This window comes from Fulmarus glacialis, unplaced genomic scaffold, assembly GCF_000690835.1.
Source record: "Fulmarus glacialis isolate BGI_N327 unplaced genomic scaffold, ASM69083v1 scaffold6850, whole genome shotgun sequence".
In the NCBI taxonomy this organism is placed as follows: domain Eukaryota; kingdom Metazoa; phylum Chordata; class Aves; order Procellariiformes; family Procellariidae; genus Fulmarus; species Fulmarus glacialis.
Genome location: NW_009189475.1, coordinates 22,059 through 43,958, shown reverse-complemented (window position 1 = coordinate 43,958; position 21,900 = coordinate 22,059). Strand labels below are relative to the sequence as shown.

The window sequence follows — 21,900 nt, the reverse complement described above, 5'->3', positions numbered from 1 at the left end:
AATAAGCTGGTCTATATAAAATGAGGAGCTTTTGGGTTTTTTTCCCCTCTCGGGTTAAAATAATGTAGCGGTGGTGGTTAGTAGAAAAGCACAGAGCCAATTTAAAATCATTTAATATACTGATCATGGTGTGGTGTGTTCACCTTGGCCAGCAGCCAGACACCCACCCACCTGCTCGCTCACTCTCCCTCCTCAACAGGACAGGGGAGACAATACGATGGCAAGGCTCAGCTGTCGAAATAAAGTCAGGGAGACTGGTCACCAGTTACTGTCATGGGCAGAGCTTGGGGAAAATTAATTTAATTTGCTGCCAATTAAAATAGATTTGCGTAGTGAAAAACAAAAGCAAATTGAAACATGTTCCCCCCCATCTTCTCCCCCTTCTTCCCAGGCTTGACTTCAGTCCTTCATTCCTGAGTCATCCACCTCCCTCCCCACCCCGAGCGGCGCAGGAGGATGGGGATGGGGGCTTGCAGTCAGTTCATAGCAGCTCCTCTCTGCTGGTCCTTCCTCCTCACACTTTTCCATTGCTCTAGCGTGGGTCCTGCCCATGGTCTGCAGTGCAGAATCTTTATCTATTTGCATGTTCAACTGTTCTTGCTTAGGGCTTTATAATTTAATTTCTTTGTAAAAGAACCTGAAATCGAACAATGGATAAGGTATCAAATTAAGCCGTTTAACAGCTGGAAGTTGTGCTATTGCCAGCAAAATAGTAACAATTTGAATACAGCAGAGTTGCCTTTTTCTATCTGTTTTGAATTGTAAAAGCATTAGTACATTAGACTTTCTGCCTAGTTTTGCTTTGCTTTGTTCTTTCAGTATTTCTAGCAAATTAAAAATGGAAATGTAGCCAAGCAATTCTCTAAAGGTCACTCATCTCATTTTAAAGTTAAATGAAACATTTACCCTAGAAATGTTTTACATGTGAATATTTACATATAGCTTGTTATTCTTTTTTTTTTTAAAAAAAACAATCAAATCTGAAACTGATTTGGTTCCTTTCATTATGGATTTTTTACCAAAAATTATATTAGGCATGGTATTCACTTATTAGCATTACATTATTGTGCAGATACTTCCAGGAGGTGTTTGTTGATGAGACTGGCGAACACGACCCTCCTACCACCAGCTTACTCCCTTATTGCAAATAAGAGTTCTTCCAAAAAGGGTAAATCTGACTCCAAATAAAAATTAAACTTTCATTCCATAAAACGTTCGCCATCATCGCTGCAGCAGGTGGAAATAAGAATGATCTGGTGGTTTTTTCTCAGTTGAAGAGCTGAGTCCCGTGGCACGCAGGGTGACGTGCTCGGACCAGCCCCAAAAGAGCTGGCTGGGGCGCCGGCAGCGGGGCTGCGAAAGCCAGGCTGCCACCCTGTGCTGGGGAAAAAAGAAAGTTGCGTCGGTGCTCGGAGCCGGTGCTGCCTGCTCTTACTGCGTGTGACGCTGCTGGCAGCGCGGCTCAGCGCAGGGATCCGCTTCCCCAGACAGATGGGACACAACTGTCTTTAGCCATGGCATAAGTTACCCAAATCACAGATTGCACTGCCAAGGGAATCTCTGTCTCGATCAAGTACTTTGGGCTCAAAAGGAGGCGTTCCTATAATCATCTGTCAAACCAGTCGCATTTCTCCATGAAACTCTCCTTGGCTCCTGGCACAGAACTGATGAAAAGTTAGGTGTTGTCTGATTAATGTTTTTAGCATTTGCTTCTGCCTTTCCTGCCTGGCTGCATCTGCGGTTGTCTCTTGCATTATCTACCCCAAATTATAAAATCTTCGGAGAATGCATCATCTCTTCACCTGGTGGGGCTTCCCCCAGCCACCTTCTCAGCTCCGGCCGCCTCCTTCTGATGCGTTTCCTCCCTTTGTAGGAAATTCCTTCAGTGTCATCACTTTGAGAGCTGGCCTTTTGCAGCATTTTGTTTTTAAAATGTACCACTTAGTAACTAATCTCAAATGAGAGCAAGGCAAGTCTGTTATATAGTTATATATAATGAATTGTGGTACGAACAAAGAATGTGCATAAAACGGTCCTTCTTTGGGTCAGTTTTGTGCATAGCATTTCTCTTGTGAAGTTGCTTTGGGTAAAGCAAGAAACTAAGGTTTTGATTTGTGAAATTAAGTGAAAGACAGGAATATAACTGCTTGGTAGAGAAAACCAAAGACAAAATTAGTAATAACTGTAGTTTGGCAATAAAATGATTGACTGATTTTAAAAAAAAAAAAAAAATCAAATGGAAAGCATTTGTGTGGTGCCAAAACTGAAGTTATCTATTATAACTCTGGTACAGATTCATATAAAATTAGGAAAAACTCTCTCATACCACATATCTTTAACTTTTGCCTTTACATGCATATACATTCCTTACACTTCCTCAGAGCATTTACTTATTGATGGGGCCTTTGTTAAGACAAGAGAATTGGATTATATATTATGCGAAAGACATTCTCGTATTACTATCACATCACTGTATTGCTTAAGCTCTCAGCATGAATTTGAATTTCATATATATTTTTTAGAAACATGCTTTATTTTCAGGTAAAAGTTTGGAAAAGCAGCTATTTTGTAATTCTGACAATCCAGATCATTCAGGATGACCTAAGGAGAAATATTATTTGAAAATTAAACTTCACGCTTAGCCTTTTCCATTTGTGGCTTCCCTTCTCTTTGCAGAGAAAGGATGTACAAAGATAGTTTCTATGGGTTTAGGAAACAGATGATAGCACACAAAGCCCTGTTTTTATATGCACTGTGGTGTTTTGATTTTTAATTAGTGGTGTTTTTTGAAAACTTCAAAGCAGGTTAGTAGAGGGGTGAGCTCAGATAGTGTTTGATGTCAGCAAGTGAAAATGGAAGAGGGTTGTCTGCCCCTTATTGTGTGTGTGAGGGGTGGGGGACTGTATATATTTATTTGAAATTTTCTTAGTTGGTCTTCAAATGAGGAAAAAAAAAAAAAAGAGGAAAACGTTATCTAATCAAAGCTGCTCAGTCAACTAATGACGTCAAGCAGTAGCCTTCTCCTTCTCACCATATTTCCTTTGGACTGTAAACTATTTAATACAGCTAGAAATTACCTCATCCATCATAGCGATGTAGCCCTTTTCTGTGTTTCGGTACGTGGTGGGTTTATCAGCGCTGGGCATGGGAAGAATGTGAAGAATAATACCCTCTTTAATTGAATTTGCGGGTTGGAATGTGGGGAGGAAGAACATCCCGTGCTGGCGCCTGGCCAGCGCCCCGGGTCGTCAGCCTCCTGCTAATGAAAAATGCTTTAATGACTGCACCGACCAGGTGCCAGGATACAAAATACGCGTGTTCGGTATCGTACTTGTGTCTAACGTGGGTTTTGAGCTACGGCAGTAACTTAACATAGGGACACGACCTGCATGTGGTCTTGCTCTGTGCTGACTTGACTGCTGCGTGTGAGAAAGATGAGCTCTGCTTGAGTGCGTCAGGGGGTGAGAGTGGGTGTCAGGCGTTATCGTGGAGAAATAAAAGCACTTCTTACCTTGTGGTGGTTTGTTCATATGACCTTGCTGTTAGAAAGAATAATTTTGCCTTCTGATGTCGTTGTCAGCAGCACGTCGCTTTTTCCTGCTGTTTCCAGGAAAAGTAATGGTGCTACTTAGGGTATTCAGAGGTGACCTGATGTGCACACGGGTAATTAGAGCAGGTGTAATTTTAAATTCAGGTTTTGTAAAGAATAGTGTGGCATCGCTTTTCTGAAAGGAAAGCTGATAATTGTCAAATATTTAAAAATTAGCAGTAAAATTGCAGTTGGCAAGTCCTTGCAGTAGCAATATTTTTTTTTTCCTTGTTGCTTATGCCAGTCTAGAACATGAGTGTCATACATTTGTTTTTTCCTCAGAATATGGCGGCATGGGCTTGGACTTCTCCTATAACATTGCAGTGGCAGAAGAGCTGGGAAATATCCGCTGCGGAGGTATTCCTATGGCTATTGGAGTGCAAGCTGGCATGGCTACTCCTGCTCTTACAAGGTAATTTTCAGAAAGTTTGGTTTAGCCTAAAACCCAAATTGTCATGTGTTTAGGCCTAAAACCCAATCTGTATAAGAGTAGAAAAAAACATTACTGTGCCGATTTACTGTCTAGTTGCTCTTCAGTAATGCTTGAGGAAGGAACCTACTCTCTACCTCTCTCAGACAGTTTGGTTTTACTGGAGAAAATAAATTTTCTGGTTTTAATGTTAGAATATTATATATTAAAACATAGGCCTTGTTTAATAGTAGGTGATATGTTTACAAACACAGAACCTTGGTGCCACAACCAATAAAACAATTTTAGTTCCAGAATCCCTCTATTCACGTTTGTGTTTTTTCTTAGCCAGATATTCCAGTGCACTCATACTAAGGATGCATTTAGTTGTAATGATTAAGGGCAGTCTAATTCTATTTTATAATTTACCTGCTTTTTTCCAGCTTTACAAGGTGCTCCTCGCTGACTATGACTTTTCAGAAATAAAAAGTGGTGTAAGTCCTAAAGTTATAGCACATGTATCATGCTTCCTAAATACGCCCATTCCAGGCAATTACTCATTTTGCTTTTTCTCCTCTGCTTGTTTCAGTGTTCCCCTTTTATCACTTGCTATCATTCAGGCTCCATCAGTTTCTGAATCTGTTTTGTTTTTTCTTTTTCCTCCCTCAATAAAAGTGTCAGTTACAACTTCTTCTTCATGTAATAGTTTCACAGACATTCTGCATCAAAACAGCAGTTTGCAAAACTAGAGGAAGGCGACAGGCTGGTCCAGCAGTTTGCCCCTGGAATATGGATATGCCTAAAATTCTGGAAGGTGGCGGTGGGGATTAAATTCAGATACTGATGATGAAGTCAGGAATTTCTCTGCACAAAACAGATATACAAGAGGGGAATTTTTGCATAGGAAGAGCATTTTAGGGTTGGGTTGTTTGTTGGTGTGGGGTTTTTTCCCCCATCCTGAATGAAAATGCCTGTAAATCCGCTGTAGAATGTAGGCTCTGTTCCCTTGACATCCATTTATCCTTCTGCTAGGTATGTGCGACTTCAGCCAGGGAAATCTTTCTAAAAGTTTTCTTCTCCTTTGTGTTATACACCAAAAGCTTGCTGAAAGCATGGAGTTCAGTGTGTCTGTTGCAACAGGAGCTTGGTTATAGTCCAACCAAGAATAAAATTAGTATTTTAAAAGACTTCAGAGAATACTACCTTGCCCCCATGACAGCCTTTTATTCCCAGGGGTTTAAAAAAATCTGTGGGTAAAAGAAGTCGGGATTTTGTTCCATTGCAGTTTTTTGGCCTTCTGCTACTCTGTTCTGCTGTAGTAAAGCAGTGAAGCTACATACATTTGTGCTAGTGAAATCCTAAAGTGGATGTTCTTGGAAAGTAAATGTGAAAATGTTGTTAACATGATGAAATCTGTAATTGAATTTGCATCTGTATTAGTGAACTTTTCCTCCACTTTTAAGTCAATTCCACTGACTAGTGATACAGTACAGTGTCCCACTCTTAAGATGTAAAAGTGAAACTTGGTAATGAAAAGAGAAAGCTGGTTGCAACACAGGTGCAGCTTTACTTCATGCAGTGTAGTGGGAGGGCTAACTGCTCGTCCTGGGTCATGGATTCGAATTGCATTCACAGCCTGGATGGTTTCTTTAAAGGTACCTGTGTACTGTGGTGATCCTAAACGAGTTCAAAGAGATAATCCAAATTTTGCATCTTAACTATGCATTGTTACACATGATGCATCAGCAGTGCACAAAGTAAACAGTAATACGGGAATTGACCATCATCCCCTAAAAAGCTTTTTAAAAGAAGTCTGGAGCCCTTTGTTGGCTTTCCGAACTTTGGGCTTTATTCAGCATTCATCGAGCACCTGCAAACCAACTCAGTGAATGTGATACGTCATGAACATGCTTTGCCACTATAAATTAGAGATGTTCCTTCAATTAGATATATAGACAGAGCGGTAGTTTGAACAGATGAGTACACATATTCACACACACAGAGCTTTTTAAATTTTCATACTTTGGAAAAATAAAGTCTTAAAAGGTCTAGAGTCAGGATGCCTCTTGATGCTGTTTCTGCAACTTCCAGGGGTGTTTTGCTTCAGTGACAAGCTGTTGCAAGGTTTAGTTTATGAAGGTCTTTGAGATACTCAAAGTTAAATGGCAAGTATGTTGTAGTAACAGTTTTAATGATATAAACAATAAGATTTGAAAATGTTACCTCTATCAGTTTGCCTGTTCATTGTTCCTGCCTTTTTTTACTTCATTCTTTATGGTTTTTTTTTTACAACCTTCAGAAAGTTATATTCATGGTCATACTTGGAAGCAACCCTGCAGATTTTGATTTATATGCATTTCTATTGTACAGACAAATATAGGAGAAAATAGTTTTGTTTCACTTGAAGATGCCCAGACTGCTCCATTTCTTTTCCCAGATTCCTCTAAGTGAAGCAATAGCACTTCCTAAATTTGAGAACTAAATGCATAATGTTTTGTCAGCAGTGATTTGACCTTTGATGTCCCTGGTTCTGAACGTAACTCTCTGTCAGGTCTTTCAAATGCATTCAGATACAATACTTCACTTGCTTTCATGCTTGGAAGTAGAGTCTAGAAAGCAGCTCTCAGCTGAGGCAGTGAATGACAAACCTATAGGGTGACACATCCCCAGCGATACCAGATCAGCGTAGAGCTCCTTTATCTCGGCAGTAGGCAGTAAACTTTCCTTTTCTTCCCGCCCCTCCTCCCCCACACCCTCCCCATTATTTATAGGAAAACAGTGAGGATAATGATGATTATTTAGTGGGAAGAGAGTGCTTTTCTATTTCATCAGTTTACTCGTCGCTGATTCTTTCTCCACCCTGAACAGCAGCATACCTGCGAATTAATGTCCAAAAAGTTAGTTTTACTGTCTTTTTTCCTGTTTGCTGCAAAGGAGAGAGGCTGCAGCTGACAATCAGAACAGCAGTTTTGAAAAGCAGGATCATTCACTTGATCAGTTGGGAAATGGGTGAAAATGGGAAGAGGTCAGTCAAGAGCCGAGTGGCTTTCCCAGTGGCATAGCATGAGGGAAGCTTGGTTTTGTGCTTCTTCAAGAACAGACATCCCGAGTTGTCTCATTCTCACATTCGGTACTTAATTTGTATAGTGCGCGTAAGGTAGGCCAGGTCTTGCCCTGAGCCAGAGCGGAGAGTGTTACAGATGCAGCTTTCAACATATCGTTAAAAAAAGTATCATTAAGCATTGCTGTCATGATGGCTAGTTATGTTACATCCATAGCCAGCTGTGCTGCTTTGTGGGCTTGAATACCTGTGAGGGTCTAACCTGGCCAGAGCAATGTGGTGGGGCAATATGAAGTCAAGCAGCTGCTTCTGAAGTAGCTTTCCTCAGAACAGTTTCACACTGTTCCTATACCTGTGAGGTTTCTCCAGCTCCTGGTGACAGCCTGGCCATGCGACGGTGGCCGGTTGTCTGGTGGGCAGCCTTGAGGTCTCCAGAGCTGGTGTGGTAGCAGCAGGACAGCAGCCACAGGAGTAGCTCTTAAAAACTGCATGATCTAAAGAGGGTAATCTTTAATGACTCCTCTTTTACAATACCTGCGTTTTAGTGCAAAATGCATTCCTAAATAAATAGAAGATTGACATAATCATTCTTAACCAAAACCTATCTGCATGAGGTAGTCATCTCCATCAGGTAGTCTCATACAGGCTTCTCATCTGTATTCTTTTCAGAATGTAGCAGTAACTCGAAGTGAGCAATTTATTTTGTAAAATCTTCAAATAACTGAAGCTTAAAGGCTTGATAAAAACTGGGAGCCAGAGAGCACTTTTCTTACTGCTTTTTTTCTTATGCTATCTTTCACAAAAAGTAAATAAGTTTTCTAAATATGGGTTTTTTAGACTCGCCTGTCTTCTTATCTTGACTGAAATAGGGACTCAAGGAGAGAAAGCTGATTGCAGTGTGGAGTCTTTTAAATCCAGCTTATGTAAATTACTGAACTTAATGAGGCTTCCATGCTGCCCAAGGGTGCTTGCTGCTGTTCACCATGCATTTCTAGCCCTTTCTATGCCTGTAAAGAGCATCGCTTCCCTTTCATTTTTTCATGCTGCTCTTCCTGTATCTCGAAGATCCAAGGAGTACTGCTAAGCTGGACTGGGACATCAGATGGTAGGATGCAGGACTACACCGAAGCAAGAGCGTGGCACGAGGCTACTGCGTTATTAATAGTTTGAGCCTAGGAGCAGAACAGAAAGAGAATTGGGAGACATTAAACTTTTGCTAGTATGTAAGAAGGAAAGTGACAGTAGGTCAGTTACCCTCTTCTTTGCATAAAGGAAATCATCTTTATATTCCTAGGAAGTCCATGAGTAAACTATTGTGTCATCTTTGAGATAGTGTAGAATAATGCATAGATCATCTGAAAACTTTTCTTTTTTTTTTTTCCTTTGGTGGTGAATAGTGCTCGAATGTGTGAGCTCCAGTGCAAGAAAGCTTGAGTTGATCAAATGCTGAGAGCCGTGTTAGAACTGCCCGCAGCTGTTCATATTCAGAATTTCAATTTGCACTTAATAGTGTATCATACTAGTGTATCTGTCAGTTCTACTCAGAACTTTCCTTACTACCTTACTTAATTCACTTCAGCTCAGCTTTTTTCCCCAGAAGTAAAAGAAACAAAAGTGAGTAAGATGTGCAGTTCTACTGAGATGATTATCAGCCCAATTAAGTCAGAATAGTGATGTATGATAGACATATTTTCATTCAATGTAGCAATCTAACCTGTCAGAAACCAGATTTTTATATATATTTGAGAGGAATAAAGGTGACTTCAAATTTCTAATTGGCAGAGCACATAAACAGAACTGTGTTCTGATCAAGGAGGTGTTCTTACATCTGTATTTTGCCATGGTTTTATTTTCCTTTTACCCACCACTTACAAGATTGTATAGCATTGACATTTTTGTGTTTGTATTCATGACATTTCACCAACATTACTTATAAAGTGTGGAGCAAGAAAGGACTTTCGTGCAACTCTAAATGTGTCAGAATCTCACACTTTGGACTTCTGGGTTGCCCAGCATCAACAAGGAGCTCTGGTTTATTGACTGCAGACTCGTGTGTGTATGTGTGTATACATACACACATGCATGAAAATATATTTTAAAGCGATGCTAAGGCTGCACAGTTAATCACATGGGAAACTATGCTGTGGGGTATGGCCCCGGCCCAGAAAGCAGAGAGAGTCTGGTCTGTCTTGAGCCAGAGCATGATCTCATTGCGAACGGAGTTTTCTAATTCTGGAGCTGTGAAACTGGGAAGAAGTGGGTGTTGCATTTATGCAAACCTGAGATTTTTCTGGGATGCATTTAAAATGGGTAGAATTTTACAGAAACAGCATATTTCTAACACAATAGCTAGCTGCTTGCTAGGCTGCATGTCCTTCCTGCAGGGCATAAAGACCCATCTTGGGAAGATAGTGTTGCCAGACTTCTTTTTTAATTGCAAAATAACTTCTTCTGTAGCCTCATTTTTGGGAAGAGCTGAACTGTTTTCTGGAACTTAAACCAAACAAACAAAGATATCAAACCAAAAACATTATTCTGAGGAAAGCTTTTGTCATGGAAATCCTCTGTTGAAATAACTAAAGGTCAGCAATGTTCTAAGTATCAGAAAGCATTGCCAAAAATCCCGCTAGCTCCTCTCATAATCTGATTTTTCATGTTGTTGGTTGGGGCTTTTTTATCTAATGAATGTTCAGCTGGCCATACTTGATCATGTCCCAAGGAAAAGAAAAAAAAAAAAAAAGTACACTGCATAACAGACACGGTGACTTTGTCCCAGTATGCTGGAGGAAGGAGTAAACACTCCAAGCTCGCTTCTTGCATTTATTTGGGATTGCTGCCATGATTATCAGCAGGGACAGGACTAGGAATTGAGCTCCCCATGTGCACAAAGTGAAGGTGCCTGCCAGCTCCCAGTCTGTTCTCTGGCAGTCCCATGTCCTTTGGCTGTTTTGTGTCAGGGTTGGAGTGGAGGGGAAGAGACAGAGCCTTAGCTAAAGTGGCATCACTCCTTTGGAAATACCGGGACAGTGTTGTAAAAGGAGGGCCCAGGTAACTGCAGCCTGCTTAGGCAGCCAGCGAGCCTCAGGAGATGAGTGGAGATGCTGACCTCCTCATACCGAAGAGGAGGCTGAGGAGGAACTTGACTTGTATGGATTTCTGCTCACGGAAGAGACATCTCATGACCCGAGGAATTTTCCAGTCTAGCACAAGAGAGGTTCAAGAACTAGACCACGAGCTCACCATTCACGCTGCAAGACCAAATCGGTGAATGTTAATTAGGACAAAATTAACCGTGAAATGACATGGACCATGTTTTGAATCGATGAAAGCAGCTAAACGTTGGAAAAAAAGAGGGTGTCTCTTAACTGAATTGAAATACGGCCAAGTGAATTTTTTGTGTTAAAATGCCGTCAACAGTTTGCTGTTTCCCTTTTTATTTTTGTGGGGACTAAAAGAACGGCTGGGAAGAAGCGCTAACGGATTTCACTGTGTGATTTAAATGCAGATGTGAAATATTAATAATGTAAATAAAGATATTTGCAGAGGGTGGCCATCAGATGTCATAACTTTTCAGTCACCGCTAAAACCTGGCAAAGAGCTGGTGCAACAGTGAGAAGATGTGCAGAGCAGGTCCTCCATCCTGTCTGACTGCAGGCTGGTGCAGGAGCATTGAGGGGAGATCCCAGGGATCACATTTATTTAGATCTGATAGCTCTCAAAACAAGAGTCATAAAGATCAGATTTTGGGCATCTAGACCACATGTTTCTGTGGGAGTAAGATGCCCAAATACTTGTAAAAACCTTGTTTAAAATGATTGTGGCTGCACTTCTGGTGAAGGCTCTGAATCATAGATTTGGAGGGTATCTATTCTGTCTTTTGGCTCTGGGACAGGTTTTACCTAGTCATAGGAAAATTGATCACTGTGTGGGTAGAACAAAATTTGTAACTAATTTGTAAATAAATACCTTCAGAAGCTTTTAATATCCTATCTTTTTCATTATATTGTTGCAGGTTTGGTTCTGATGAGTTGAAAAAACAGTTCCTCGTACCAACTATAGCTGGAGATCTTGTGGTTTGCTTGGGAGTCAGTGAAGCTGGAGCTGGGTCAGATGTCGCAAGTAAGTTAACCTAGCAAATTGCCAATTTTAGACAGCCTGGTATTTTAATGGAAAGAATCTGGTTTCCCTGACCCTTCCCTTTGCCACTATCATTTGTAAGAAATACAAAGGAAGGAAAGTCTGGCGTGGCAAGGGCAAAAAGTAATATTCCAGGAGCAGTAACGCATGCCTCTGATGCATCTAAAAGCAATCAAATTGAATGTGTTTGTCCGTGAATCAATAGCTATGACCCTGTGTAGGCTGAGCACAGCAGGTTAATATGCAGCTGTCATGCTGGCCTTGGAATTCTCCTAGTGTTTGTCCTGCTGCTGCTGCTGCCTCTGCTGCTCTGTGGGACTCACCACTGGCAGGGAGCACTCCGGCACCGCCTGTAGCTGCACAGCCACCGTCAGTTGTGCAAACCTGCAGACGTACATGCTGGGAGTGTGACCTGTTCAACTGTACTAAAACTTGCACTTCCTTAAAACAGACCTCTCCACTGAACATGGGCGAATTGCAGAGCTAGTCCACTCTGAAAACGATGGCGTCACTTTGACAATGGGTTCCTCTTGCTCATTCTTACCTCACCTCAGCCCCTCCCGTCGTTCCTGTGCAGCAAAAATGTCTCTGAACTGGTGGTTGTTTTATTTAGAGCTAAAGAACAATTTGCCACGTCAAATCTATTAGCTTTGCGATTTAGTTACTTTGCATGCAACTATTTCCTCGTTTTAGTGCAAGAATATGTTTAAAAACGTGGACAAATTAAACTATTATTCTGAAGTGCCTGAGGCAGTAGATAATTTGAAGAATTAAATTAGAACAGGTATTGTAGAAAAAGTAAAAGATATCTCACCTGACTGTGATCGTGGACTTCAAGGAAAAGGGAATGAGAAGAAACCACTTTTAGAGGTTTTGTTGTTGGACACAGGATGGCTAAGTTGAACACATTGTGCTCCTACAAATTACCGAGACAACGTCTTCCTGCAGACAAAATCACTGAGTTTGACAGAAGTTTTTTGATCAGCAGAGTCCTATGTCCACCTCCTTGACCAAACTTACGTTGTTTTCTCAAGACAAATAGGTAATTATTCAGTGTCAGAGCAAGGGTGCAGCAGGTAGTTTTCAAGAGAGTTAATGGGGATAATGAAATAATGGGACTAAATCTTCCTGCATGATCCATTGCTGTTTTCCTTTCTAGTTAATTGATTTTGTTCATAAGAAAAAATCCATAATTTGTAGAGACTTGTTTTTCATTAAAATAATTTGAAATTTGAATTTTTCTAATGTAGGAAATACAACATCATTTATTTTGCTAATGTAGGATATACAACATCATTTATTTTAATTAATGCCTCTCTAGTTTAATTAGATGATTATCAGAACTTTCTAAATATGATTTTAATTTTTGATGCAGTGTTCCAGATAATAAGTAACATAAATATTCTTTTAGCTGCATGTTGTTTATCATCTAGTTTAATTGGTATGATACACTTGGATTAATACAGTTAAAGAGAAATTTGGAATCAACTAGGATTATCTGGTGAACCCAGGCTGCAGCTGGGAGGGAGACTGCAGGATGAAATGATTATACTTTTTCACTTGTCACGGAGGATCTGGTCCCTGGTATAAATCCAGAAACCAGCTTACAATGCTTCTAAAGGGTAATTAAATGGACAACTTCGGCATAAGCAGCACTAGCTTATGTTCTGAGTACCACTGGTTTGCACGAGGCAGAAAGAACATGCCATCTCCAGGTGGCCCCACTTTAAAGTAGACTGAACTGCCTGAAACTGCACTGGATACTTCCTTTGGTTTCTCAGGCTATTGGGATGTTTGTCTCCCTTAGATAAGTGAAGGGGTAGTTAAGCATAGCAGCTGTTCACATGTAAAGGTTGGGGAACGTGCTTCTGCCATGTGAGCCGGTATATTTTAAACTGAAGAATGACACAGAGTAAGGTATCTCTAGCATTTTCTTCTGCCAGTTCCAAAATTGCTGAAGGTGAGGATAACACAGAAGAAAAAAAAGTGTTTCTCTACATGAGAAGTGAACATTTCCTTTTTCTTCAAGTTACGTCTTCCAGGCAACTGCACCAAGTAACCCTGTTCATGTCTACCTCTTCAACACAGATATCTTGCCCCATTTTGTCTCAATGGAATCCAGTCTTTCTGCTTTTCTGGGTTTAGGTCATCTTTTTTGAGCATGAAAAACCAAAAGGAAGGACACTGAGGTGCTGGAGCGTGTCCAGAGAAGGGCAACGAAGCTGTTGAAGGGTCTAGAGAACAAGTCTTATGAGGAGCGGCTGAGGGAACTGGGGCTGTTTAGCCTGGAGAAGAGGAGGCTGAGGGGAGCCCTCATCTCACTCTACAACTACCTGAAAGGAGGTTGTAGCGAGGGGGGGGTTGGTCTCTTCTCCCAAGTAACAAGCGATAGGACGAGAGGAAATGGCCTCAAGTTGCGCCAAGGGAGGTTTAGACTGGACATCAGGAAAAACTTCTTTACTGAAAGAGTGGTCAGGCCTTGGAACAGGCTGCCCAGGGAAGTGGTTGAGTCACCATCCCTGGAAGTATGTAAAAGACGTGTAGATGAGGCGCTTAGGGACATGGTTTAGTGGGCATGATGGTGTTGGGTTAACAGTTGGACTTGATGATCTTAGAGGTCTTTTCCAACCTCAATGATTCTATGATTCTATGAAAATTGTACATAGTGTCTATAATGGCACAAATACTTCTCCAACCCTAATAGAATTATTATCCTCCAATATGTAATGTTACACAACAGTTTGCTGGCTTGTGAATCGTGTGATTAACTATACAGATCATCTTCATTAGCGGTTTGCTATTGAAACATTGTAAGATACAGCAATCATTCTTACTACTTTGTGCCTAAATACTTGTACTTGCCATGTTGAATTTGAAAACTCAAGATTATTCCTTTCTGGGCGATACCTCAGTTGTCTGTATTGGTGATGTCTCCCAAGTTTGTGTCACCAGCAAATTTCATTAGTGGATTCCTATTCTTCTTTTAAAGATCATTAATGGAAATATTCAATAGGTTTTGTCCAAAGGCTGATATCCAAGGAGGAGCTCCAATAGTACCCTCCCTGCACATCGACACTTCCTCTTTTAATGCAACCTGATGCAATTTCCCCTTTGCCAAGTTCCTTACCCACATTTCCACTTTTGTCCTAATTCTTATCTTTTCAAAATTTTAACTCATAGTTACCTAGTAGCACCAATTTTAGTTTGCTTGGGTTCGGCAGGAGTTTTCCTGTTCTGCTTTTCTCTGGAAAATCCTTTTTCATAATAAACAAATCCAGTTGGTTTTAAATAAGATACCACTGGTAAATTGAATTCTTTTCTTTCCAAATGTATTCTGAGGCTGTGCAGATTGCCAAAACCAACAACCTCTGTTGTCACTAATTTTAGTTGCTGTACAGTCCTTCCTGTAGATGTCTGGCTTTGTCAGCTATATTGTGAATCATTTTGTAATCTCATGTGAAATATTTCTTTAGTTTTGAGGCATCCTCTATATGCCTCATCTTTTTTCCCATTCTCTTTTCATTTCTGTGGCTAAAACGTTTTTGTTTGCCGCCTCAATCTTCTTCGATTTTGTTGGTTTTCATCTACAAGATTTAACTTGGTTTGACCTGTGGCAGTTCTTACCTTCTGACCTCCAAACTGTAGCTTACTTTGATGATTAATCTCTTTCCTTTCCTGTAGGCCATCTCCTGTTTTTTGAAGTGATTGTTCATTCAGTTAGACTTGAAGCTATTTCATGCAAGTTTTGGGGTTTTTTTCCTGTGCTGATAATGTACATTCCAGATATGTGTTCTTCATTTTTTACTTTAAGGATATGCGTTGCCTCTCTTTGATCATAATATTGACCTTAAAAGTTGAAGCCAACCTTCCCTTTTGTCAAATCTATTTAGATGCATAGCTGGACTCAAGAGCACAGTGGAGAAGAAAACTTGAGGCTCAAGTATGTTGTGATTTGAATAGCGAAGCCACCACCCCTGGTTGCTTATATGGCACTAGCCGTATCATATGCCTTTCGATGATGCCTTGTGGTCTTTCCTAGAAGGGGCCCTCAGAGCACGCTCTGTAAGTTGTTCAGTTATGGGCACTACAGGGCCAGTGGTGTGGACCTGCCAAAAATGAGTTATGGAGCACCCACTGAAGTAACCTTTTCCCAGAGCTATGCTCTGTCAGAGAGAATAATTACAGTCAAATATATCAAATTATCTTCATAGCCATATCCCTGAGACTGAGTCCACTTGACTTCAGTAAACTGTTAAGTAGGTTTTCGAAGCCTGCTGTATTTTAAACATAAAACTTACTTATTGACTTGATCATCTATCTTCTGATTAAAGAGAATCAACTCTTCATAAGTTAATTTAAAATAGTCATTTCTCAAGTGTTTGAAGCAAACTGTCAGCCATCACATCTGGGAGTACTTGAATATGCTCATTAGTAAGGCCTTTGTTCTTTAGTCTGTATTTGGGTGGTTAGTCCCCTCTGACACCATGCTTGCAAGAACTGTTTACATCTGTGATAACATCACAGTGCTCATTGTTCCTCTGCAGACCTTCCATGGGACCGCTATCTAATCTTTTCAGTAGCTGTTCCACAACAAAGGGATGTGTGATGTAAATCACTGTATGCTCCCATCCTTTTCACGCCACTTCACTACAGTGTCATATTTCTTATTCCGGCTCTTGTGTGTCCTTCACTTATTATTTAGTCTCCACATATATGATTGTCCAGTGTCTGTGTCCATTTATTATGAGCATCAGTACTTCAGATTCCAACAACTCAGTTTGTTGGCCTTCATTATTATACAGATTTCATATCAAGTCCCTTGGACAGATTTGGCATAGTCCTTTCATTGACTGAATAGCTATATGGCTACTGTTTTTATCCACTCTTGCTGTTCAGCATTATCTGCATGTAAGTTCCTTTAGCCATAGCTATATCCGATATTCCCTTGTCTTATACAATTTTCTCGCATCATTTTCCCCCAGTTTCTTCATTAACAAGACTTCTTTTCAGCCATGCTTACCACAGTCCCAGTTTACCTTGTAAATGAAGATCAGATACTTGGGTTTTCTTTGTTTTATGTATAGAGCCTTTGGGAAGAAGGTTCATGTGCAGATTGAGGTGGGTGTGTATGAAGGTACAAAGCTGACCTAAATGTGCCTGCCCACTCCACTTGGTGTCTGACTCCTACCCTCCAAGTCTACTGCCTCCCTCAGCAGGTGGCCTTTTATGGACTTTACAGTCTCATTAGATTTACAGGTGCTATTAGGGGTGCGGTAGGGTTCTTTTATACCATCACCTACTTATAGCTAGGTATCTGTTGGAGAGTCTTCCTCAGTTGGGGTTTTAGGTGAAGTAGTTCAGTGGCAGGGGGAAGAAGGCAGCCCTTTGGAAATTCTGCTGGAGTATAAATAATAACTAATGATTCACTCCGGCTGTCTGTTGCAGCTAGGGCTGCTTGCAGCGTGATGTGAACACTCACGGATGAAAATAAGATTGTTTTTTGCCAGGGGGTATAAATAGCAGGTGTTTAGAACTCCTTCATGTACAGGCATTCTTAGCATTTAGACTTGGCCTTTTGAAAGTTTACTAGCTTTGAATTTATTATGCCATTCTGACCAAGAACATGCAGGAAGTGCATGTACGTATAGCTTTATGCATACACAGATATTGAGGCTTATGTTTGTTTGTCAAGACTCTGAAATAAATGGCCTCCTCAGTGACTAACGTGCACAGTAACAGAAATGCGTAATAGATCACCTCAGACTGAAATGTTTCTGGCCCGAGTTTTTGACGACCAAATTTACTTAGGGAAAGTTTTCTGCTTTCATCCGCTGGGATGAAGACTCCACCTAAAGGAGGGTGAGAGAAGTGGTCTGGATTCCCTGGCTTGCCTTCCAAGAGTTGTCTAGACGCGTCTGCCTGGTGCAGCCTGGAAGAGCTGGAGGACTTGGCGGGTATGAAGGGAGAACCAAATATTAGTTGTCTGTCTGGGAGCAAGGGAGTGACTCTGCCAGTCATACAGGGACCAGCCTATCCCTCCGTCACAAGAATAACCCTTCATTCCCTATGTTTTGAAATAGATATCAAGACGACAGCTGTGAGAAAAGGCGATGAATATGTCATAAACGGTGGTAAGATGTGGACTACGTCCGGGTGCCAAGCGGACTGGATGTGCCTGCTGGCAAACACCAGTGAAGGACCTCCCCATCGAAATAAATCTCTCATATGTCTGCCAATGAATCTACCTGGTAATAACACAGAACTCTTTCTCTTCTAATTTGATTTTATCGGTGCTTTCGTGTATGCCCAATACAAGAAGGAAAGGTGTTTGACAGAAAGGACTGCACCCTTAAATGCTCTTCTGAGTTAGGTGTTTCACTGTCATACAAAGTTGGTTCTGAAATGCATTTGCACACTTCCACAAAAAAGTAGGGGACAAGAGGAAACAAGAAGGAAGTTAAATATTTTGCAGACTTCAGCTTGTGACTCCCAAATAATTTTATATGGAGAGTCCTTTTTGCCAAAAATAAATTTATAAAGGTTGTTCAGATACACTTGCGTGGGAATATTTCATAACCACCTGTGAGAATGAATAGACAAGTCATTGCCAAGGACAAAATTAATGCCTCAAAGAAATCACTAAAAATAGAGCCAACATTTTTTTTTTTAAGTTATAACATCCAGTGTCTTTCAGTTGTGGAGAAGTTTCAGAAAACTTTTATCTTGGTTTTCTGTCCCCAAAAGGCATGAAGATGCAAGCAGTCCGCAAAATAAATAACGTATTACTCTATTTACATAGATATTTGCTACATATGAACTATACATAAAATGTTCTTAAATTATCTTTCCAAAATAGCGTTAAACTCTTTCCTGTTTCGTATGAGGACTGGTGAACAGAATATATACTTCTTTTTTCAATGAATGGAGAAGAATTTTTAAGCTTGCTGTCTTATTTCTTCAGAAAATATTGAAAATGATTCTCAAACACGTGAAAGTAAAAGGATAAAGAGTTCAGAGATTTCAAACTTGGGAAGTATATGGGAAATACCTCCCAAAACAATCTTATCCCACATGCCAACACCTGCCTCCCAGGAGCCCATGGGCAGTATCTGACTCCGTTAGGGTGGGTTTACTGACCAGCTGTATTGAATATTAGAAGGATGCAATGCTGTGCTGTGATTGTATTGTGTGGATGGTTCTGATCTTCCTCCGATAACCGTCCTCCACCATCCAACCTGGTGGGCTTGCTGAAGAGAAGTGCAGGCATACCCAGGGTGCTTCATGGCTGTGCTCTGCAAAGGGATCTTTTTGCCAGGGTGCTACTATCATTATCAGTTTAAATTACAAAAATAGTCTGTGAGTTAAATGTGGGCTGGAGTGAAAGTTTCAAAGATCTTGGAAGTAGGGATTTGTTTCTGAAGACAACTAGTAATTTGGGTGAAGACACCGAAGAAATGCATCCTGATCTAAGGGTACAGGTTTCAGTGGTACAGTCCACACGGGTGGACCTGTTGTTAGGTCACACAGCCTATACACAGACCTTCTTTATCTGTAAATAGATAAAGGTAAATAGATTTTGAATAGAAAAATTGCCTGATTCACCTGAAGCTGATCTGCAGAAGTGTAGAAGTCGTCTTAGAAACAAAAATTGCACTTCTCAAAGTGTGTTTGCTTTCATTCTTCTGTGTGATACAGATTTTGACCTCCAAAAGGGTCACTGTACCAAGATTGGTGACCTTTTGAAATGAAGTATTAAGATGGTTGATTGTGCTCAGTGGGTGGGTTATATCAGAAGTGAGATTTTTCAGGAAGACAAAGAGGAAAAGTAGGAAAAAGGCTGCCATTTGACACAGATGTGAGGAGGAAGCTCCAGCTGTTTTCACACATCCTAAGGATGTCTGTCTGCCAAAGATTGTGCTCCTTGGAGGGCAGCAGACCAAGACTGTACGGGAAGTGTCTGGAGGACATTACCGAATGATGCACTATCAAGCGTCTGTAGATGCATGTGTGTCAAAGCTGGGGAATGAGTGTGTTATGTCTGACTAATCACTGCAGTCACCCACTGCAGTCCCCAGCCTATATGGCAGGGTAAGGAAGGGATCCGTGGCGCAGCGATAACTCATTCCTTGCTAGCAGCTGGAAGAACATGGGAGACCAGCCCGGCATTTTTTGCGAAAATCTTAATTGTTTCATACTGGTATAACGTGGTGATAAAAAACAGAAAAAAAAAAAGTTCCAAATCTGAAAGCGAATTATTAACTTCAACAACTGGTAGTTTATTGGAGATATGAAGTAGGATTTGCTTCTTCTAATTTTAGGTGTGTACAGTGGCTATGCTGGGGTGAGGCAATCATGGTCTAGATTTGACAGACACTGCTGAATACAATTCTCATAAAGGGAATTTGGATAACAGCAGTGTGGATTCACAGTAGATACCCAAATTAGGTGAATACTCCTCATACTAATGATGTCTTAAAAAAAAAAAAGCCAAATTTCTTGTATGATGAAAGAGAATCAAACAAGTCGTAAAATGTCTGTGTGCAAGATACATGGACAAATGGCTTGCAGCCCTAATCTGGTAACTATTTTTGCAGTGGTTTGTCTTCTGAGTCCTCAGATAGCACTAGGGTAGATTGCAAGGAGGAGATAATAAAGAGAAGAGCATCCAGGAAAGGGGAAAGAGCATGTTTCTCAGGTTGCAATTTAAAATGTGCCTCTTGCCATTTGTAATGGCACTAAAAGGTGTCAAGAGAGAGAGACTGCCTTTCTCTCAAGATAGAATATAGGAAATAAAAAGAGATTGTCAGAAGGCTGGAGGGGTGGGAGAAAATAAAAAATCAAAGACGCCAGGGAAGAACTGCCCAGGAAGAGATATAGCAATCCATCTCAGTGATACCGGTGCAAGTAGCTCAAATGGCTCCGTTAGAGTGATTACAGTAAGTCAGGCACTTGGCCTTGCTAGATTGAGATTTGTGTGTTATTGGATGGCTTGTGATTTATTTAATACAGACAAATTCCAGGAGTTATCTGGGCAGATGATTTCTACTGCAGCTGGTAATTTTTAGTGTATAGTACCCGTTATGAAGAGAATGAAGATAATTGAACTAAGTAAAGGAAGATTTTGGTGCCCATATTGTAGCCAAAGAGATGATTATGTATCATTGTCTTCAAAAAAGAGAAAATGTAAAGCGTGTGCTAGCAACAGAGGGGGCACTACATGAGGCTGATGCAGTTTGGCCTCCTTCAGAATGAGAAACATGAATTAATCTCAGAGCGAGTGAAACAGGTAAGGCACAACAAAGGGGGGATGCTGCTGGATTCAGGAAACATGAACACACCACCCAGTCTGGAAGAAGTATGGGTAGAAATCATTAACACATGTAGCTCCCCTAACCAAACCTCTAAGAGCATTCTCCAATAGTTGTTGTTGTATGTGGATCCAGGGAAGTACACAACAGAACTGATTTAGCAATATAAAGAACTGACAGCAGTTGTGCTTTTTCCAACAGAGTCCTTAGTAAACCACCCACTAACAAGAGCAGTAAGTGCATCTTTATATGGGTGAGGAGCAGTGATTGCATAAAACCAGCTGGAAGTAGACCAAAGACATGATCTCTGAGACTCTCAAAGAAACCAAGCAGTAATATTCCAACGAGAAAAGATGTTCCAGAAATCATTTGGGCCTGTAAATGGTTCAGTGTGTGTTTGTTTAGCTCCGATTTTAATACAGAAACAAACCACAAATGCTTTTTTGGCATGACTGGGTGCAGATTGCTGGATAATTTTCAGTCCAAGAGTCAAAAATTTTTATACAGCTGTCCTGATTTTCTTCCTGCATTGAACACATATCAAAGCAAGTATTCCTAACACATAATCTGTTTATAGATTGGCTGGTGGAGAAAAATCTTGAGTGGAAGGTGTGGAAGTCTATGTGGACCTTATTCGGAGAGCGGTCTTGGCATTTGGAAATAGTGTCAGTATTTCATCTCTGCAGAGAGATGAAACTTTCCATAACCTTATTCAATACAGCCAGAGAGAGTGAATTTGAAGGGAATGACTGCCAACTTCTTCTGCCTGCGAAACCAAAGTAATTTTCACATGGCTGAAGGCCTCCTGTCAGTAGAAGTTGAGATGTCTATATTAGTTCAGAAAGAGATGTTCACTGAAAGCCATGAAGGATAGCAAGGTACAAACAAGTATGGAGAGGGTCCACAACAATCTGTGCGGTGACCAGCTCCTACTAAGCCACGTTAGAGAGTAGTGGAGGATTGAAAAAAAAATAGAATAAAGAGGAAAATATTACCAGAATACCTCCGCATCACAAAACTGGTTAGAATACCATGTATGTGGGTAGCAAAGTGTTTGTTTTTCTGCGAAGACACATATGCTGATTTGGAGAACTGTTTTTCTGTGTATAATGACTTGGCAGATGTAATCAGCATGTGTTGCACAAACCCTCAGGCTTGGTTGTTGGCCTCAGTTTACCTCTGAAACAATCTTGACTTCCATCCTGAATATTCGCTTTAGCCCCAGAGCTACAAGGAGGTAAAAACTGAAGACAAGGGAATTGCCACAAAAAATCAGTGGATGTCTGTTAAACTCTCATGGCACAGTGGAAAGCTGTGCTTGCATCTGAACAATAGCAAGAAAGAACTTGTAGGTAGGAAAAAACAAACAACAGGAAGGAGTCCTACCTGGTGTGAG

The 21,900-nt window shown here is 40.7% G+C and overlaps 1 protein-coding gene across 1 annotated transcript in view; it reads left to right on the top strand.

The window, feature by feature from the left end:
* Nucleotides 1-3,871: 3,871 nt before the first annotated feature.
* The window catches only part of LOC104079949 (probable acyl-CoA dehydrogenase 6), a gene marked incomplete at its 5' end in the record, with an annotated part of 30,341 nt that continues 12,312 nt past the window's right edge, over nucleotides 3,872-21,900 (top strand). The window contains 3 exons of the mRNA XM_009582161.1: nucleotides 3,872-4,001; nucleotides 11,072-11,178; nucleotides 17,277-17,444. Coding sequence (XP_009580456.1) covers nucleotides 3,872-4,001; nucleotides 11,072-11,178; nucleotides 17,277-17,444 — 405 coding nt within the window. The remainder of the gene's footprint in view (nucleotides 4,002-11,071; nucleotides 11,179-17,276; nucleotides 17,445-21,900) is intronic.